At 42.9% G+C, this 20,876-nt stretch overlaps 1 protein-coding gene across 7 annotated transcripts in view; it reads left to right on the top strand.

Moving 5' to 3' along the window:
- The window catches only part of FCHSD2 (FCH and double SH3 domains 2), a 121,455-nt gene extending 102,480 nt beyond the window's left edge, over positions 1–18,975 (top strand). For 4 of the 7 annotated variants that reach the window (XM_021550115.4, XM_021550114.4, XM_085590651.1 and 1 more), the window contains 8 exons: positions 9,496–9,657; positions 12,524–12,658; positions 12,944–13,027; positions 13,152–13,329; positions 13,966–14,186; positions 15,112–15,241; positions 15,391–15,473; positions 16,652–18,975. In XM_021550115.4, the coding sequence (XP_021405790.2) occupies positions 9,496–9,657; positions 12,524–12,658; positions 12,944–13,027; positions 13,152–13,329; positions 13,966–14,186; positions 15,112–15,241; positions 15,391–15,473; positions 16,652–16,735 (1,077 nt within the window). In that variant the 3' untranslated portion in view covers positions 16,736–18,975. Of the gene's footprint in view, positions 1–9,495; positions 9,658–12,523; positions 12,659–12,943; positions 13,028–13,151; positions 13,330–13,965; positions 14,199–15,111; positions 15,242–15,390; positions 15,474–16,651 lie in introns of all 7 variants that reach the window. The other 3 variants (XM_085590634.1, XM_085590620.1, XM_085590644.1) reach the window with 1 other exon arrangement.
- Positions 18,976–20,876: the final 1,901 nt, after the last annotated feature.

Here is a 20,876-nt window from a genome sequence, read left to right as displayed (position 1 = left end):
CAACTTCACTTGGTTGGGGGAAATGTGTATTTTTAGCATCAAAACCCAGGGAATTTTAAGATTTTTTTTTTCTTTTCTTCATTTGGTATTTGTCAAATCACTGAATGAACTTCATGAAAGTCCAGATCAGAAGAGTGATATTAGAAACACCTCCTGATGAAGAGTGAGTCCTCTTACTGCATTTTTCTCTGTCAGAGGTCAAGAATCTCTATATTTAGGGGCTTTATCTGAAACAGATTGAAAAACAATCTCATTGTTTTTACTAATTTCTTTCTGCTTGAAGAAATTAATACCAGAAAATGGTGATGTTATCTCTGCTTTCATATTTTTAGGTTTTAGAAGCAACTGCCATGTGCTGTTGTAGTGGGTTGTGATACACAAACTAAATGTGACTGTTGATGAGAAAACATTGGAAATAATCCTTGTATCTCTAATTTTACTGTGAGGTGCTTTTAAAAGGGTTACTGAGCTTTTTGAGACCTGTTGTGGGTTAAGACTCATGAAAAACTTAACTTCTTATCTGGCTGCCAGTGTTGGGCTGGTCAAAGTGAGCTGTTTTCATGGTCACTGACTGAAAAACCCCTCTGCAGGCAGCAGGATCTGATCTGCTGGGTTTTGGGTGAGTAGTTTGCTTAATTAAAGCTGTAGAAGGAACCTAATTGTTTCAGTGAAGTGCTTCTCATACCTCAGAGTACCTGATGTCATTAGGAATGTGATTTACAGGTGAAGGGGTTAGAAAATACAGAGCAAACTTATTCCTCCTCCTGGCAGGAGAACTATCAGGCTCCTTTTTTTTTAAAGCAAATGCAGGATATGTGTTTTTTAAAACCTAATTCTTACAGAAAGTGATTTAAAAACCTGTTTTGAGTAAATTATTTCCAACAGACCATACTCCAAAATACTTATGTATATACGTAAATAGTTAGTTATTAAATCTGCAAGGATAAAAGCAGTAGCAGGAAATAAAATCAGGATAAGAAGTTGCCAAAGAGAAAGTTCTTGCAGCAAATATTATAAAAGGTGCAAATTAAATCAGTCTGGAACTTATGTGACTTAGGAGAGAGGGAAAGTGCCAAGAAGTGGAAGTTTTATATATTATTTTCTCCAAGACATGTGTTTTAACTAATACAAATAGTGTATTTTCCTGATTTCCCTGTGTGTTGGAGTGAAACCATTCCTTACCTTCCTGACATTTAACATGTGCCCTGTTGTACAGGGGAATGTGGTGCCAGTGCCTAGTACCTGAGGATGAAACTCAGTGACTGGGGGATTTTTGCCAACTTCTTTCTCTTCTGCTGCATATTTTAAAGACATAAAGTTATCCCTGAGCTTTTGGGAAGGTGTGGAAACCACTTTGTGGACTTTTCTGTATTGCCACCAAAGCTGTTTATAGTGTAGCATTGTTTATTTCTTTTGGATAAACTAATAAGTGAATTCAGGGAGATTTTATTTCCACTTGGGAATGGCTTTTTCTTTTAGCCTGGTTGGTCCCCACTTCTCTGAGACTGAGCTCAAGACCACAAATCAGACGAGATTTTTGCACACATAAAATCCTGGAGAAGGACAACCCAAGCTTTGAGCTAAAACCTGTTCTTTGAGAATACAATTATAATTGCTTGCAGTGGGTGAAAACCAAACATTCCTGTATATTTAAGTGCACCTGATTGAGTTGGAATTACTGAGGGTGGGGTTGGGAATGGCATTTATGCAAAAAGTTATTTAGGGTGTAGGGAGCCTGTGGATTTTGTTCTGGTATCACCTATGAAGGTGTGTGAGGATGACACAGAAATTTGATTTTTATTTTATTTTTCTCTTGAAATGCTTATGGAAATTTTTATGGAAATTTTTGTGCCTGTTCTATCCCATTTTGGTTTCTTGACTCATTTATTTTCCTTTGCAAATCCACTTTTCCCCTTTTTTTCTATTCTCATCATTCCTGAAGGGGGAAGACAACTTCACAAACATGTTGGGATTAATTCTTTCTGGTTTGGTTAGAGAGGGTTTTATTGGTAAAGGTTTTATTTTTTTCCAGGGTGTACTTATTTTGCCCAGGGTGGGCATAGAAGTGTTCATCTCATTGCCCTCTTCCTTGGACACCTGAATCCAGGGAAATCTAAGCCCTGGGAGGAGCTGAGGAGCTGTTCCATATGAATACCTGTATTTAACAAGTACAGGGATGTGGAAACAGGTCTAATTTGAAAGTACAGCAAAGGAATTGAGTAAAAATGTGCTCAGGATCAGGAAATATTAGAGAATCCCATTTTTTTCCCCTTCTGCAAGATGGATATAAAGCCTCAGATTGGCACATCAACAGCTCAGTGGGTTATCTCTGATCTTTTTCTACCTGGGATAACAGCTGTTTTTCCTTGTGATGTTTTCAGGGAGCAAACTCCTTGATTAGAGTCAGGGAAAAATTAGGATTTCCAGCAGAGTGCTGCTGTGCAGGTGATTCGTGGCAGATGTGACTGTGACTGATAACCAGAACACACATTTTTATGTTAAAATTGGAAAATACGGGATTTGTTAAAATAGGGTGGGTTTTTGTTTGTTTGTTTGTTTGATTTCTTCTTTTAAAAGGAAATGTTAAAATAATGTTAGATCTTGAGTGATAATACCTCTGGCACTGGCAAAGAAGTAAAATTGACTGTAGTTACTGACTCACAGTGAAGTTTAGATCCAGAGGGATTCTATTCTTGTCCCAGCAGCATTGAACCACTTTGATAGACAAGCCCTGAGAGCATAAGGTGCTCATTCAATTTGAAAGTGGCACAATTCAGGCATCAGCTGTAAAGGAGATCAATTAAAAGTTTGGGAATTGAAACTGAAAACTGATTTTTGTGAAAATAAACCATTCTTGAAACTCCTCTGTACTCACTCACCCAATTCAGGTAATTGAAGTAGAACTTCTGTGATTTCAGCTTTGATTTCTGTAACAACAGGAAGGAATGAAGGAATTGAGCTTTCCATTTTCCCACTGCCTGAATCCTTTTATCTTTCAATGACTGCAGACAGGAATTTACTGGGGCAGAACCCAACTCCCCCTGGCTGTCCCCTCCTGTCAGGAGCTGTGCAGAACCACAGGGTCCCCCCTGACCCTCCTTTTCTCCAGGCTGAGCCCCTTCCCAGCTCCCTCAGGAATTCTCCAGCCCATTCCCAGCTCTATTCCCTTCTCTGCACACCCTCCAGCCCCTCCATTTCCTTCTTGTCCTGAAGATCCTGAAGCTGCCCCCAGGACTGGAGGTGCCTCAGCAGTGTCAGCAGAGATTTCTTCTTCTCATCTCCTTTTTCCTCTCTCCCAGCAGAGGCTCCAGCTGGGCTCTTCCCAGGCAGTGCAGTTGTCCCAGGGCTGACAGGATTCTTCTCCAGGATGGTGGGAGAGGTTTCCCATTTGCTCTCAGGTCTTTGGGCCTCCACAGCAATTAATCCTATTCCCACTTAATTACAGGGGGATGTATTTTGTCTGCTCATCAGGATACCTACAGCTCTCCAGAGAGTGTTTGTACCTGATTAGATCTGGTTAAGGCTCACTGCGGTGCTGTTTGCTCTGTTTGATCAGCTCAGAGGTGTAGGGCCATTTTTAATTGTGCTTGAGGGGCTGATTTCTCCCACTCCTTGTATTTGGCACTGGATATTTATTGCTGTTTGTGTCACAGTGGGGACAAAGCAAATTCCATATGCTTCAGGAAAATAAATGAAATGGAATCACAGCATGGTTTCGGAGGGAAGGGACCTTCAGGATAATTTAGTCCCAACCCCTGCCATGGGCAGAGACACCTTCCACTAGACCAGATTGCTCCAAGGCCTGTCCAACCTGGCCTGGAGCTCTTCCAGGGAATAAGGCTCCCAATCCAAAAGGGAGAAGTTGTAAAGTGCCCCTCGCTGCCATCTCTGGGTGAGCTCAGGAAGCAAAGGCTGGGAAAGCAGTGCAGGGAGCCAGGTGCCTTCCCTGCAGGAGATGTGTAGGAGCTGTTGGTCTTTCCAGGTCAGCACATTGAGGACTGGCCTGGAAAAATCCTAGTGACATCCACAGAGCAGGAATTTCAAACTCTCTTGGTGAAAAGCAGTTTAGTGGGGAGGAGAATGATTTTTTTCATGGTGGGTGATACCAGGAAATAGGGAATTGCTTCCCACTGCCAGAGGGCAGGGATAGGTGGGATATTGGAAAGGAATTCCTGTCTGGGAAGGTGGGGAGGCCCTGGCACAGGGTGCCCAGAGAAGCTGGAGCTGTCCCTGGATCCCTGGCAATGCCCAAGGTCAGGCTGGACAGGGCTTGGAGAAACCTGGGGCAGTGGAAAGTGTCCCAGCCCATGGCAGGGGTGGGAATGGGATGATTTTCTAGGTGATGGGCTTTGGGGTGTTTAATCCAGCCTGTGCCTCAGTCTTACTGACTGTTTTGGCTCTGAAATGTCCACTACATTTTTCACTCTATGAGGAACCAGTGTTCACCCAGGACCTCAGAGAAACATGATAATAAATGTTTGCATACATTCATTTTACAGACACTTATTTCCTTACAGAATTTGGGTAATGTCCATTCCCAACAACTTGAGAGCCACTTCTTAAACCTTACAACTTCAATCCTTAGGGATCTTTAATGCTTTATGTGCCTTAAGCTTGGGAAAACCCCATCTGCCACTTGGGCTGGAGCTGTGCAGGTGGATTCTGTTCCAGGAATAGCTTCCCCTCTGTTTCCTTAACCTTGGAATTCCCTTGGAAGAGGTGTTATGTGTGCCAGTGCTTCATTTCCTGCTTGCTTCACGTTGGATTTCAGATTATTTAGCATATAAATTAACTCCTGGAATAGCTGTACAAACCTCCAGACCAGCCTCCCACTTAGAAAAGAAACTCACTCAGTGTTGTGGTGGAAAATGTAATTTATAAGCTAATTCCCCACCTGGTGCAGAAAAAGGATCCAGATTTAGGTGAGTTGTGTTGGACAGGATTTATCTTTTTGGTTGGGGTGGTTTTGCCACAGTTTTGGGTTTCCCACCCCAAACCCCAGCAAGGCAGTGCAAGCTGAATTTTTTTGGTTTATTTCCTTATACATTCCTACTTTAACACTGCAGGCTGTGATTTAAAACTAAACTGCATGGAATAAGACTCACTTTGGGTTTTGAGAAGTTTAGGGCATTCCAAGACTTAATTATAAATCAAATTGATTTATAGTCATGCCTGTCACTGTATCATAATTCCAGTGGCCTAAAATTTAACTTTTCCTGAAGAGAATGATTTCATTTTAATACTGTTTCATTTTAATATATTTTTCAATTAAAAAGTCTAGAATTTCAACAAAAGGTGTTTCTAAGTGGGGACAGAAATAAAGCTAATGGCTTTCCAGAATGTTTTGGCAGAATCTCTCTGCATTGATTTTTTCATTTGAAAAAAGAATTTTCCAAATGAGAGTGTCCAGCCACTTGGGGACATGGTCAGTGGTGGCCTTGGAAGTGCTGGGGGAACAGTTGGACTCCATGATCTTAGAGGGGTTTTCCACCCTAAATAGTTCCTGTATGATTTTGTTTCCTGCCACTGAAAAAATACTACAGTTGAATTAAACATTTCTCAGAGAAGATGGTTTGGGTCTCCTCATAATCCTAATTTAATCTGATTTTATCCTATTTAAGATGATCTGACAAAGCTCCTAAGTGCAACTTCTGTGTAAAAGAAATAATCCTGAATTCTTCAGGAGAAAAAAAAAATAAATCTGGGCATGGCACAGGGTTTGTTCTGCACCTTGAAAAGCCATGGCAGGTAAAGCAACTCTCTTTTCAGGAAAATCCATTTAAAACTGTCTTTAAAAAAACCTAAACCAGAATATTGAAGGGGCAACATTTCCTGCATTTCTGTGTGGTTTTTACTCTAACACCTTTGTAAATGGCTTTGGAGGACTTGGATTTGAGGATTTGTGGGATGTGAAGGAACTCTGAGTTTCTTTCCAGCCCTTTTCTCTCCTGGGAATGGGAACAGCTCTGTAATGTGCCTGCTGGCTTTCATTTCCATGCCTTGCAGAACAGTTGTGTATCTTCATCTTGAGTAAGCTGTGGGTCAAAAAACCACTGCTTAATTAAGACTGGAACAGTAAATAAACAAAACTATTGCATCTCCCATGTGGAGCAACGTCAGGTATGTGAGGAATAGATAACAGTGTTTACATTTTCTAAAACTTGGGTGGTTTTTCCTTTCATCTTCTTAGATCCTCCCAGCAGAAAGAACAGTTTAGAGGAGCAGGAACCCCCCAGAAGAGTTTGTACATTTTGTGGGTGGCTGATGGCTTTTTAATCAGTGTAAAAATACCCCAGTCCTCAGCTATTAACCAGTAATTGGTGACTGTAAACAGCAATTTCACTGTTACACAGGAAAATGTTTGTCCTGCAGTGAGATTTCCTAACAATGAAATTTGGGCAGCACCCAGATTTCGGAGCCAGTGCTGGGTTCCAGCATTCCTGGGCTTTGGAAGCTCAGCTGCCTTCCTGGAGATGCTCAGAGTTGCTGGGAATGCCAAGGGTCACTTGATTGAAGATATTTTTGAGTCTGTCATAGGAGGTCACTCTGTCAGGGGGCACAGCATGAGTGTCCCTGGGGACTCCAGTGGGAGGCAGGGAAAAGCAGGGTTAAAGCCTTGCTTAGTTTTTAATGTGATGATCTTTCAAGGGAACAAGACTTTGAGAAAAGTTTATGACACAATGTGGTGAAATCACCACTATTGCCCTGTTTCCTTCTTAACATTTTATTCTGGCATAATTAAGGCATCAACCCCAGCTCAGTCAGATGGAGTGATGCTTGAATGAAATGTTTGTATCTTTACAGAGTCACAGAGTCATTGGGGTTGGAAGGGCACTCCAAGATCATCAAGACCAACCCAGCACTGCCAAGGCCACCACAAAACTATGTTTAAATGTATAGCTGATCCTGTGTGAGAAGCAGAATAAAGTTTTACTCCTGAGTAGTATTTTATTTGTATTTTTCCTACAGGTAGGAAGCTGTTAACTCTGGTCTACCAGCATAATTATTTAGGTAAAAATATAATTTTAGCTTGTAAATAACTTTCAAGTGCAGGCCTGACCTAATGCTTCTGGTGCTTTTGTGGCTTGTCTGCAATGGAATGAAACTCAAAACATTTGTGGTTTAGAACAAACATTTGTTTACTGTTAAAGCTCCTGGGTGTAAACAGGGAGGGGGAACTCCACTGGATTTGCTGGATACATTGAATTAAAACCTCTTGTCAAGTACACTCAAGGATTTTGGAGCAGCTTGTTTATTTTAGCTCACAATTTGTACAAACAAACTACAGTAGAGGAAGGACTAACAGCAACTGCAGATGTTTGTAGCAGCTTGGACCAATGTTTATTGCTGTAGCACAACTCAGCCTAATTGGAAATTGCATAACGAGGTAAACAGCAAAGCAACTGGGCTGAGCAAGTCCTAGATGGAGGCACAGGGAAAGTGCTCATAAATGGGTGTCAGGATCTAAAGGCAAGTTAGGGGAGAGCTACTTCACTCCACAAGTAAATATCTACATTTTATATATATATATATATATATATATATATATATATTTATATATTCAAGGCCAGGCTGGATGGGGCTTGGAGCAGCCTGGGATAGCAGAAGGTGTCTCTGCCCATGGCAGGGGGTGGCACTGGATGATTTTAAGGTCCTTCCAACCCAAAACATTCTGGGATTCTGTGAATTGGTTGCCTTCGACAAGGTTGTTCTCCCTGCCCTGTGCAGCTGCAAGGTTGGAGTGGGTTTGTTGAAAATCTTGGGTGCTTAGGAACAGGAGATAAGGGATGCACTGAGTTTTGCCTCCTTTTCTCAGCTCTCTGAACACTATTTACTGTTAATCATTCACCTGGAGACCCCTTGCATGAAGAAGTAGCTCAGTGGCTTTGGCTTTTCCCATGGGAAACACCTCTCAAAGTTGTCCCATCCTCCTTTCTCCATCCCTGATTACAGGGCAGAGCGTGTGCAAACAGCTGTAGCCATCTGACATCATAAATTTCCCTCTTAGAACTGACCTACTCCTTAAAAATCACATTTCTTCTACACAGAATTTAAAATAATGTCTCTCAAAAGTGGTTTGATTGAGACAGGTTTAAAGTTACCCTCACAAATTAAGTGAAAATGGAGACATTTTTAGGAGTTCAGCTTAATAAAGTTAGTAGTCATTTCTTTTCTGATTTATTTTCTTAGTAGAAAGATATGATTCTCTGATTCTGTATGTGCAGCAGCAAGTCAAAAATGAGAAAAATACCTGTATCACTTCAGCTCAACACAAAATTTTTTATGGAGTAAGGATTTGTGTAAGAGATAAACACCTACCTGACACCCACTGGCATTTGAATTCACTGTACATATATTCTGCATAGTCTGCTGTGCTTCAGCCACTACTGGAAAGGGAATTTCCCTCTAATTTTTGCCTGAACTCACCTGTTTTTGCTGGTTTTGCTTGGATTCCCAGTGCTGCTGAGTGTGTCAGGGATGCTGCAGTGAGGTGCTTCAGATGCCTGTGAGAAGGGCTGGAAGGGAGAGAAAGGAGATGAAACTTTGCTACTTGCTAAAAATGACCAGTGCTGTGAAAGGGAATGTGGGAAGAATTCCAGGCTGGTTCAGTGGGTTTCTGTTGCTGCCTTCATCAGTGACTCATTGAAGGATTTTTCAGAAATGACTTGATTTTTGTTCCTCTCATGAGCAACGGCAGCAAGGGGGTGTCGAGAGGGCTGATCTAGACAAAAATACCCTGAGTTTTATCCCTGGGTTTGCCTTCCGTGTCTTGCTGAAATCCTGAATTTCTTCCCACTGCTCTTCCCAGACTGTGAACTAATTTAGATCTGGGTGGTGCTTTGCCATGAATTTGTTAAATCCTTTGGCTCCATCAGCCAGACAGCGTGCCAGGATGCTGAAGTGAACCCAGCTGTCAGAAAACCTCCATTTTCATGCTGTTCTGAAGACAAAAATCCTGAAACTGTTTGTTGGAGTGTGATATTTACTTAATTTGAGGGTTATTAACATCTTGTGCTTCCATAACAAATGAGTTTCCTGTGATCTCTGGCACGTGCTGGTGGAAAATAGCCTCGCTTGGGAGTTGTTGGGTTGATGTGTGTGTGTGTATCTTGTCGGGTTTATTTGTGTTTCACATGCAGCTTAGTCACCACCTGGAAGGGTCTGCACTGTGGATATTACTAATTTTGAAAACCTTGTGAAGCACTGGGGTTGTTGGACTTGAAAGTTACACTGAACTGCTTAAGGGTGTGAGCTGGGAGCGAACATAAACTCAGAGGTGTTGCTTTAAAAAACTCAACTGGTGAGACTGGCTGGGCCTCCAGAAAACCACTGCCTGTGTCTTGGCTCACACCACATTCCTGCAGGCAAGGAAATGAGGAGTGGGTCTCATTTCCACAGGGAGCAGCTTCAGGAGCCCCCTGGATGGTCAGAAGATCCATGGGGCAAGGTGGGAGCCTGAGGAACTCTGATCTCTGTGTGTGTTTGCATCCCCAGATCATCAAGCTGAAGGCAGAAGCGAGGCTGGAGCTGCTGAAGCAGATTGGGGTGTCTGTGGACACGTGGCTGAAGAGTGCCATGAACCAGGTGATGGAGGAGCTGGAGAACGAGCGCTGGGCCAGCCTGTCCTTGGTCACTAACAATGGCTCTGCACACCTGGTATGGGTTCTGGGGGGAAACATCTCCCGAGGTTGTGGGATCTCAGATTCCCAGCGGGAAACATCTCCCCAGGGTTGTGGGATCTTGGATTCCCAGGGGGAAACATCTCTCCAGGGCTGGGGATCTCGGATTCCCAGGGGGGAACATCTCCCCAGGGTTGTGGGATCTCGGATTCCCAGGGGGAAACATCTCTCCAGGGGTGGGGATCTCAGATTCCCAGAGGGAAACATCTCCCCAGGGTTGTGGGATCTCTCCAGGGGCTGCTCCTGACTTTGTTCCACAGGAGGCCCCGGAGCTGCTCCAGGGCTGGAGCCAGGCTGGGAGAGCTGGGGGTGCTCACCTGGAGAGAGAAGGCTCCAGGGAGAGCTCAGAGCCCCTTGCAGGGCCTAAAGGGGCTCCAGGAGAGCTGGAGAGGGACTGGGAATGAGGGGTGGAGGGACAGGACATAGGGAATGGCTCCCACTGCCAGAGGGCATGGATTGATAGGATATTGGGAAGGAATTCCTGGCTGTGAGTGTGGGGAGCCCTGGCACAGGGCTCCCAGAGAAGCTGTGGATTCCTGGCAGTGTCTAAGTCTTATGTTTCTTTGAAGTTTCATTAATAATGTTATCTTGAGCTCTTTGGGTGTGGAGATCCAAGTGTCAGCCTGCCAAAATCCCAAAGGAATTCTCATGCTGAGTTTCATTTCAGATCCTCTTTGGTCACGATAGATGAGGATTTGTGGCATAGCTGTGTTAAACAGTGATTTTATTCCATTTCTTTTTGTACTCCACCTCCTTGAACTTCTCTCTGTGCCTGTTGGGCTGCTCCCAATTCCCCATTCCCAGTGTCCCCAGATATGGCACAGTTGGCCCTGGAGCTGAGGCCCCCGTGCTAGTCCCAGGTGATGCTTCAGCCTGGGAGGTTCAGCTCCGAGTCTCGTTTTCCCTTTTACACTTACGTAGGCTCCTGTATTTAAAAAAGGCTCTGTTGACCTTGGCAGGCTAGACAGGGACAGCCCAGAGATGGAATTCTTAGAGCTGGGACCAAAATTATGCCAAAATTTAGAGGAATTGCTGCAGTTTGTAACAAGCAGCACTTTCACTCCAGCCTGGAGGAGTGGGCAGTGTTTGACAGAGCTGGGGAAGGGGCTGGACCACCTGGAGGGGCTGAGGGAGCTGGGAAGGGGCTCAGCCTGGAGAAAAGGAGGCTCAGGGGGATCTTGTGGCTCTGCACAACCCCTGACAGGAGGGGACAGCTGAGGAAGTTGAGCTCTGCTCCCAGCGAACAGGACAGGACCCATCTGTGTATATGTGCAAGAAAACAAGATAGATTTGTATAAAAATATAAATTTGTTTATTTGTTTTATTGTGTATATATATATATATGTATATATACATATATATATATATGTCCACAATTTTTAAAATTTATATAATCCACTTTTCTGATCACTTCCCTTTCATTTCTTCCTGTGTTTGCTGCCTGTCCCACACTTTTTAGTGTTATTCTGTCCCATACATTGATTCCTTACTGATGCCATCTTCCATCCCAGACCCTGCAGAAGGATGAGCCGTGTCAAGCAAACCTCTGTTTCTTGTTTTCCCTCTCCATGCCTGCTTCCCAAATTATTCCAGTCGAGGAGTTGAGAGCAGCCCACACGCTGAAAATGAAGGCATGGTTCTCCTCCTCGTGCTAGAAAAGCAGGAGCAGATGTTGCCCAAACCTTCTAGACATGATTTGCTGATTTCCATGATGTCCCAGCTGGATGTCAGCCCTGGCTGCTGGGATCATGCGCAGCAAAAGACAGAGAAACGGGAGAGGAAGCCTCAAATTTGCCACAATTTGTGGTTGGTTGCTGATCTCCCAAAGCATTGCCCAGTTGTGGGACAATTTTTGGTTATCCCAAAATCCATGAACACACCGAAGGATAGGAGGAGGTGAGCTGCTCTTGATTGAGAGTTACTGAGGAAGAAAAAAATCACCAGAACTGCAAGGATTTGGTTTGGAAATAGTAACATAAAAACTAATTATGTCAGAACGTGATGAAGTTTTGTGCTCTTCTAGTCCAGGCCTAGAGCCTACATATTCCCACTGCTGTGGGAATTTGTAGGCTTGGCTTAACTTTTTTTTCTTTTATCAGTCTCCCACTTTTCTGGGGCAGCACCAAATTCACTTCCACATTAATAGGAATAAACACAGGGAAGATGGCTCTACATAACAGTGTTGCCTTTGATTCACAGAGCTGTTTTCACAGAATCATTCATCATTTTTCACGTGAGATAAAGTTATTTATTAAAACATAACCTGGGCATGAGGCCAAAACACAGCTCCTGGCAGTCATACCCCAACTTGTATTTTTCCAGCACATTGACTTCAGGTTTTATTTAAACTTTTATAGCAATTTTTTACAGATCTTCTGTCTCTTAAGAATTTTTGTAATAAACTGCAGCAAATCTCCTGTGTGGAATACACCAGCTAGAAGGTGGATTTGTGACTTTATTTTGTTAAACTTCAAATATTTCTATTGCAGATTTATTTTATAACTCATGGTCACAGGTACATTAATCTTTCAGTAGCATAAATTCCCTTTTTTCCAATAAACTGGTTTTTGTGCCATTGCAATGACATCTCCAAAGTACTTTAGTCACAGATTATGTGAAAAATTGATTTTATAACTGTCCATCAGTAGAGCTGGAGCTTCCAAAATCTTATGCAGTACTTTTTAAAGTCCAGGTGCTTGTGCTTGAACAAAGCTGAGTTACTTTCCCTAACAATAAGTAATAAAAAACACACACTGGAAAATATTGACCAGCTCATTTTTATTGTTATTTTTTCACCAATTTTTAGCAGCTGCTGTAATGCCAGCTGGAATTTGTTTTACCAGGTCAATGCTGATGCAGAAAAGGAGGAAGGTGAAGAGTTTGAAGACAGCATGGATGTTTTTGATGACAGCAGTTCTAGTCCTTCTGGTACTCTCAGAAATTACCCTCTCACCTGCAAAGTTGTTTATTCCTATAAGGTTAGTGATTTTTTTTTATCAATTATATAAAAACAAATAATAAATGTGCCTTTGGGAGCTTGAGCTTTGCTTTTTTGGTAGGGTGAGATTCAGGGAGGTTCTCAGGCAGAAGGGCTTTTGTGAATGGCAAAACCTTCAGTGGGATGTTTTAAATCATGTTAAAGCTTGCAGTTTTTTAACAGACATCACTTCTAATGAAAGTCTAGGTCGGAACGTTCTCTCCACTGCCCATGCCTTGCCCTGAAAGCCACTTTTCTTTTCCATCCTTCCTGTCCTACATTCCAGGCTTCCCAGCCAGATGAGCTGACCATAGAGGAACATGAGGTGTTGGAGGTCATTGAAGATGGAGATATGGAAGACTGGGTAAAGGTATCATTTTCTGGGCTTGTTTCCATGTACTCTTTCAGGATACAAGTTGGGATGAGAGGGAGTGCTGGGGTTCTCTCCAGAGCAGTGCTCCCAAGCAGAGAATGCTCCTGTTGTTGGTTCACAGGCACGGAACAAGGCGGGGCAGGTGGGATATGTGCCAGAGAAGTACCTGCAATTCCCAACCTCCAGCAGCCTCCTGAGCATGCTCCAGTCCCTGGCTGCGCTGGACTCCCGATCCCACACCTCCAACAACTCCACGGAGGCCGACCTGGTGCCAGGCAGCCTCAACGGAGACTCCAATGGTAAATCCCACTTAAAAATACCTAGGATATCAAGCTGGCTCTTGGAAACACTCTGGACATTGAGTCTGGGAGATTTTCCCAGATTTCATGGAATCACAGAATCATTAAGGGTAGAAAAGACCTCCAAGATCATGAAATCCAACTCTTGACCAAATTCCACCATACTGCAAAGTTTACTCATTTTTTAATTCTTCCAGGCATGGGAACTCCACCATTTCCCAGCCTGTTCCAATGTTTTATTATTCCAGGGAAGAGATTTTCCCTAACATCCAACCTGAGCCTCCCCTAGTGCAATTTGAGGCCATTTTTTCTTGCTTTATCTCTGGTTTCCTGGGAGAAAAGGCCCCACCTGGCCACAACATCCTTTCAGGGTGTTGCAGAGAGAGACTGACCCGTATCTGAACACTGCCATTTCCAGTAATTATCTCAGTAATTATCTCTCTCATATTAAATCTGCACAATTCACCTCCTTAGCTCATACAGCTGAGATTAAAATTAAGGAAAACTGGAATAATCTGGCTCATCAATAACAGAATCTTTAAAAGAACTTCAAAATCACCAGCTCCAGCTATCAAACTTGGTATATACTTACGTTTTTTCCTTAGCTCATTGGGTTTTTCCTTTTCTATTTTGCAGTCTGTTTTGTAAAAGCACTTTATGATTATGAGGGGCAGACAGATGATGAGCTGTCCTTCCCAGAGGGAGCCATCATCCGTATCCTGAACAAGGAAAACCAGGATGATGATGGCTTTTGGGAAGGAGAATTCAACGGCCACGTCGGGGTCTTCCCCTCAGTGTTGGTTGAAGAGCTCACGGCCTCAGAGAATGGAGAGACTCAGTGGATTGGGGATATCCAGGTATGGAAAGAGGTATTGGCTTGGTTTATTATTTGCAAAGTTCTGTCACTTCTTCAGGGGAAAAAAATTGAAACCAGTTTAAGACAAAAAAATCAGAAACTATTTTTAAGAAAAATAACCAACCCAAGCCCTCACTGCTTGCATTTTAGTTTCTTACCCATCGTAATAATGTTCAACTGATGTAGTTTTGCAAATTCATGAGTGAAGGCAAATATTTGGATAGAAAGCAATCAAAGGAGAAAATTCACAGTTTACTTCCTGTCATTAATTTATGAGAGACTGAGATGTCAGACACAACCTGGCAAAAAGAGAATTACAGGCTCTTTCAGCCCTAATTTAGTGTTTTCATACTTAAATCTGTTCTATATTCTCTCAATTTTGAGGGGCAGGATACTGCCAAGTTTTGGATTACAGTAATTTCTGCAGAAATCTCCTAATTTCTACAGTGTAGTTCTCTAATCCTTATATCGTATTAGAAAATCAGACACATTCCAATGTGGAGTTCGGAGATAGAAACTGCACTTATATGTTTTCTACAACAGGATTTTTCAGTATTTTTATTCCTTGATTTAGGAAGACCACTAAAATGAACATTTAAATGCATTTGGGATGGGGATAAAGCTCATGATCCCAACACTTCTGTGTGAATCCCACTTGGCTGAGCAGCCTTTTTGTTTTGAATGACCTTCAGAAATCCTCTCTGAATTACGTGGAGAGGCTGAAAATTTTTCTTCAGTGGCAACCTGTGATTTTAAAAAATTGAATCCCTGTTGGATACCTTGGCTTTTCTTCCCAAACTTTCCTGCCAGATGCTTTTCTTCTGGAGGGAACTTGCTGGAGTAGGGATGGGTTGGAAAACTGCTCTGTGTGTGTGTTAAATGTGCTGAGAAGGATGTGCTGCAGCCTCTCCCTCTTTTTGGCATAGGTGTCCCCTACTCCAAAGGCCAACAACTCTCTGCCACCACTGCCTCTGTACGACCAGCCTCCCACCAGTCCCTATCCCAGCCCGGATAAAAGAGGATCCCAGTTTTTCCCCAGGTCTCCGTCGACGAACGGTGAGAAATTCGCAAACATTTTGTGGAAAGGCTTCATTTAGAAGCCTTTCAGAGTGAGGGCAAAAAAAGAAAAAAAGAGCATTTTTTACAACATAAATTCAGGAATACTGAGGGGCTTCTTTGTAATAGGGTGTTGCTTATTCCCTCAGAAAACAGCTTTGGTTCAGAGTCCCCTGGATTCTCCCAACCTCCACGAATTCCTCCAGAAAGTTCCTATGGCAAACTGCGGCCTGTAAGTGACCAGCAAATCCTGTGGTTTTTATTGATGCTCAAAGGGAAACAGCCCCTAAACAGCGCTGAAAAAGAGGTGGGGGTAAATGCCAGAAAAGGTCAGTCCTGTGGCTTATACAGTTCCTGCTTTCCAGCAGTTTCCAGCATCTTTGGGATTCTGTTTACTTCCACCCCTTTGGTTTGAGGGGTTTGGATTCATGATTCCTAATGATGAGGGTTTTGTGTTGTCTTTGCTGCCTAGAAAAATGAAATTTGCCAGAAAAGGAAGGGAAGAATTAAATCACTTAGAACTTGACAAAATCCATCTCCTGCGATTAACTTTGAAATCAAGTTTTGAGGTTTCCAAAGCCCTAAACCAAATTATACTAAAACATAACATTTGTCTTTTCCTGGCTTTCTCAGTGAACGAGGTTGCAGAAAAAAGAGCATTTTTGGATATTCAAATAATATATTCTGAATATTGAGGTAATATTTGGCAGTTTGGCGCATGGTTGCTCCACAGTTTGTGTTTTCCAGAGCAAGTCTGGTGTATTCTGAAATGATATCCTAAAAACCCTGTTGGCACTAAAGGTGATCTCTGTCAGGAGCAATGTGGCAGAATGTGAGAATAGATCACATTTTGGGTGTGTATTGTTGAGGTCAGTGATTGATGATGTATCAGTGAGTCATCAGGTGCAGCAAAACATCCTGGTAGTCTCCACTCCACAGAAATTCCAGGCAAAAGCACCGTCAGATTCAGCATGTGATGAGCCTTGCCCAGGTTTCCATCCTGGCTCATCCTTGGAATAAATCTGGGATCACACCCTGGAGGGAATCTGGGACGGGTCATAAGGAAAATCCCTGATTGAATTGGGGAGCACTGGAGCTGCATCCAGCTGGAGTGTTGTGGTTTGACATGGAAAAAGAATTTTCTTGGCAGGAAGAGGTCAATCCAGTCAGGGGTCAGGGTTGGATATTGACACTTGGAGTGACCAATGGAGGGCGTTCTCTGGGGAATTCTGCTTGTAACCCCTCTGTGTTCTCAGAGGCGTGTCCCCCCCACTCAGCCATGGGCCACACAGCCTGTTTGTTTGCATCATCTTCAGGGGTGAGCCTGGAGCTCTGTACAGGAAATGTCAAGAGTTTCTGGTGGAATTTGGCCATTTTGGGGTAGTCACGGGCTGGTTCTGAATGTTGCAGGTGCGAGCAGCTCCACCCCCCCCGACACAACACCACCGCCGGCCCACAGAGAAGATCGAGGACGTGGAAATCACTCTGGTGTAACGAGGGGACTGGCTAATTATTACTGCTACAATCAAGGCCAAACACAGCTTTTGGTCAATCTCGTTTTTAGGCACCTTTGCATGATGAAGACTTGGACTAGAGCGAGCGATAGGGAGGATTTTATGTGGCAGTGACCTGGCGAATTCCTTCCCACAGTCATGAATATTTTGTGCCTTTTGTGTTTTTTTTGTTTGTTTGTTTGTTTGGATTTCTCTACATCATTCTTCTCTTAGCACAAACCAAGACAGGCCAAGATTGGCTTTTTTTCTTGGCTGGAGATGCTCCATTTTGATGTGGAGACAAAGAAAGAGCCCCATTCATGCAGCTTAGTCTTAGCATCCTTTGCTCCTGTGCATTAGTACAGTATATTACTGTTGCCATAGGAATGTGTTAAAGATTGTGGATCCTTCCAGTAGCATCACCTGCCTGACCAGGTATTCATCAGAAGAATGAAAAAGGGAACAGAAAAAGAAGTCTAAAGGAGAGGCTGGCTCCTCTTGAATCCCCCTGCAGAAAGGAAGAGATGGGAAAATGATCTCCTGGAGAAGCAGAAGTGTTCATTCCATGGGTGCTCCCCTTCTCAGTGATTCACAGCTGAACATTCTGCCTTTGGATTTTTGTGTTTACTCAGTGCATTTACTCATGGAGATGGAGGATCTAACACAGAGGTGCTGAACAAGCAGCAACATTTTTTTCCACAGCAGAAACCAACGGGTAGAAAAGCAAAAAAGCAAGTGAGATTTTTGTCTAGATCTGGAAATTGAGAAATTGAGCTGCTTTTTCTTTTCTTTTCTTCTTCTTTTTTCTTTTTTTTTTTTTTTTTAATGAGAAAATTTTGGGGATTTTGGTTTTTTTTTTGTTGGGTTTGTTTTATTTTTTTAAAGCATTTGGGTCACTCTTATCCCAATTATTGCGGTGTACTTTATTATCCAATGTTAGCAGTGTATCTTTGTCATCAAACCACCTGAATTCTAGAGCTAGCAGTTCCATTTAGAGTATTTACATGCATTTAGTTGTTGCATTGGATGGCCCTGTAGCCTTTTCCCACTCCAATCCCATTAACCAGCCAAAGCCAGGGAGCCCAGAGCAGCTCTGGGTTCTGCCTTCGCACCGCCTTCATGCCCGAGATGTGCCCAATTCCTCTCAGGGAAGAAACTGAAAGGAAAAGAGTTTCACATTTCCCTCAGAGAGCTCTGAAAAGGGAGCTTGGATTTCATTTTTTTGAGAGAAAAGGGCAAAGAATATTCTGAAGTTGAATGTGGAGCGGAATGGTTGGAGGAGAGGGAAAAACTGGATGAAAGCAGTTTTTCTTTGGGTACTGACTAAAATATTGTCAGCATTCTCCATCAGATGAAAACTTCAGATCAAAGGCTGAGGTTGGGTTCGGAGCTGTTTGTGGGTTCTCTTGTGTCTTCATGGTTTTTCTCTCAAAGCCAGTAAGTTTTCAACCTTTAGTTTACTAACAAGGGCTATTTTTTGAGGCTGCATTTACAAGAAAAATCCAACGACTCATCTAACAAGATTTTATCATAAACTTTGCACATACTTGGAAATCCCAACCCAGGCTGGGTTTCCAAGGCATTCAGTGTTTGCCAGTCTCCTTTCCCAGTGGGATCCTTAACTAAGAGTGGGGCTGTCTAAGGGCAACAATTCATGGATCAGTTGTGGAATCAGTGACTGTCCAATGAAGTCTTTTCCATATTTTATTCCTTCTTTTGCACCTCTTGTCCTGTTGATCTGTTTGAGGTCTTTTTATGTGTTTATCAAACTTATTCTTAAGTTTAAAAAGAAAAGTTTAAAAAAAAAATTTAACTGTTTGCAAATATTTTGAGATCTTTACAACGCAGAAGAAAACCAAGTTTTTGCCATAATGTTCATGTTCAATTCTTTTGGCCAGTTTGTCTGTGTCCTTCACACTTGGACTTTCAAAAATCCAGAAAATTTTTATTTAAAAGTCTCTTTAGTTGTATTTTAAAATATTTTCTGTAAGAGCTGCTAATTTTATTTAAAAAACAAAAGTGAAAAAAAAAAGAAAAAAAAAAGAAAAAGGAAGAAAAGTTGTAAAAAGATGCCTCCTTTTTAACTATGATTTCTTCATACAGGGCATGTATCGGCCGTTGCATCGTGTACAGCTCAGTACACCCTGAAAGCATCAGTGCAAATGCTTTCTTTATATTGGCTGTAAAAAGTTTGTATTTATTATGTATAAAAAGTTGAATAATAAAAAAGTGGAATTAAGTCCCTGGTGCCCTGGGAGATTTGGGTGGGGGAGTGTTTTGAGGAAAAACCCAGGGATAAAAATCAGCATTTTCTTGAGAGGAACTTGGTGCTTTTACACAGAAATTTGAATCTTGTGCTTCGGAAAAAGGACATCCTTAAAGTCAGCTTTAAACATCTTTTGGAAGGGGCATTTCTACAAAGAACAAAACATTGCCAAAAAACGAAGAGCCGGCAAAAAAGCTCCAGTTATCAAAATAATTGCTTAATAGCCTTGATGCAATTAAGATAATTGCCTAAAGAAAGCAAAGGGGAGTGATTGATAACAACCCTTCAGAGTGATTGTCCCTTAATAGGCTTGATTTGCCTAATTGTGCCAGAAGCATTCCCAGTGCAGCCCAAGCCTGTCCAGCTCTGGGATCCCCTCTGTGGGCTGCCTTTCCACGTTGCATTTTCTCACTGCACTCAGAAGCTGCCTGTCAGTGACCACCTCCTTGCTGGGCTAATCCCAGTTTCCTACAGGATGATCCATAATTTCCACATGCTCTCTGGTTTTGGAGACGCTCTTTCCCTCATGGAACACAGCACTTTGCTGTAGGGTTGGGCTGGATCTTTTTGCACTTCACTCTCCCAACTGAGCTGTTGCACAATCCTCCACTTTTTCCCCTGAGCTCCTGCCTCTTCCTTTGAGAAATCCCATCTTTCCTGCTTCTTATATGCGTTCATGGTGCTCCTCTAAAAATTATTATCCTGCCTTGCTGCTTTGACAGCTCTGTCCTTTTATTTCACTTCTTGCTTTTTGCTTTTCATCACCTCTATGACTTAAAAATTATTTTAATCCTCAAATCCACCAGCACAGCCAATTTTCCTTTTCGATGTTTACTCCCAAAATTGTGCCAGGATTTCTTTTTGTTTGTTTTATGGGAATATTAAAATGAACCAAAGCAAGTGGGCGAGTTCTCTTTCCCTTATAGCACAAATGTCTCTCACTGCTGATAGCAATTAAAAAAAGAAAGCAAAAACTGCACCGTCTTCTCTAAATAAAGCATCTTCTGCTTCTTGGAAGTCTGGCTGCTCTGCAGCTTGCACTGCTTTCCAGCAAGGTCCCTATAATTAATAACTTGTAAATCCCAGTATGGCAGGGGCAGAATTAGCAGGGAATCTACCTCAATGAGCCTTTGGAGCCTCCCAGGAAGGAGGGGATGCCTCTGCCAAGAGAAGAGTTCTGTCGCCCCACATTTTTCCATTTGCAGATCTGTTGCCCCACATGAAAATCTTGGGAAGGATGGGAGTAAATGTGCTGTCCCCCCACACCTGGACAGATGTGTCAAAGAGAGGGGAGCTCAGGGATGTTGAGACCTCAGTTCAAGGCACTGGGGGAGGCTGGAGAAAGTGAGGGATGAAAGAGAAGAAAACTTAACTGAAGTCAGGGATGCAGCAAAGAGACAATAAAAAAAATGCAGCCAGGAAAATGCTGACGTGCTTGCCATGCCAAGTGGTTTCCTACTCCAGGCGTTCCTCAAGGGGATTGAGGATTACAGATCTGGCAGCAGGATCAGTGCAGCAAGTGAGCCTCTGCATTGCAGGTCATTTCAGCCAGAAAATGAAAGAGAGCACTGCAGTGATACCAGAATGGAGAGGTGGGAAATCCCTCTGCCTGGTGGAACAGCACAAGGAGGAGGGGGAGAGTGGGTCTGACAGGTACCTGTGCATCTCCTGGGATGCTGGCACTGCTGAGAAAAGCCTGGCCCCATCCTCGTGGCACTCTCCCTTCCACTGTTGCTGCATATTGAAGAGTTGCCCCCAGCCTTCTCCTCTCCAGGCTGGAAATGTGAAGAATCCTGGAATAGAATCAGAGGACAGGAGGAAATGACCTCAAGTTGTGCCAGGGGAGGTTCAGATTGGATATGAGGGAAAAAATCTT

The sequence above is a fragment of the Lonchura striata genome, chromosome 1 (assembly GCF_050655825.1).
Source record: "Lonchura striata isolate lonStrDom1 chromosome 1, ASM5065582v1, whole genome shotgun sequence".
Lineage (NCBI taxonomy): Eukaryota > Metazoa > Chordata > Aves > Passeriformes > Estrildidae > Lonchura > Lonchura striata.
This window is presented reverse-complemented; position numbering and strand designations above follow the sequence as displayed.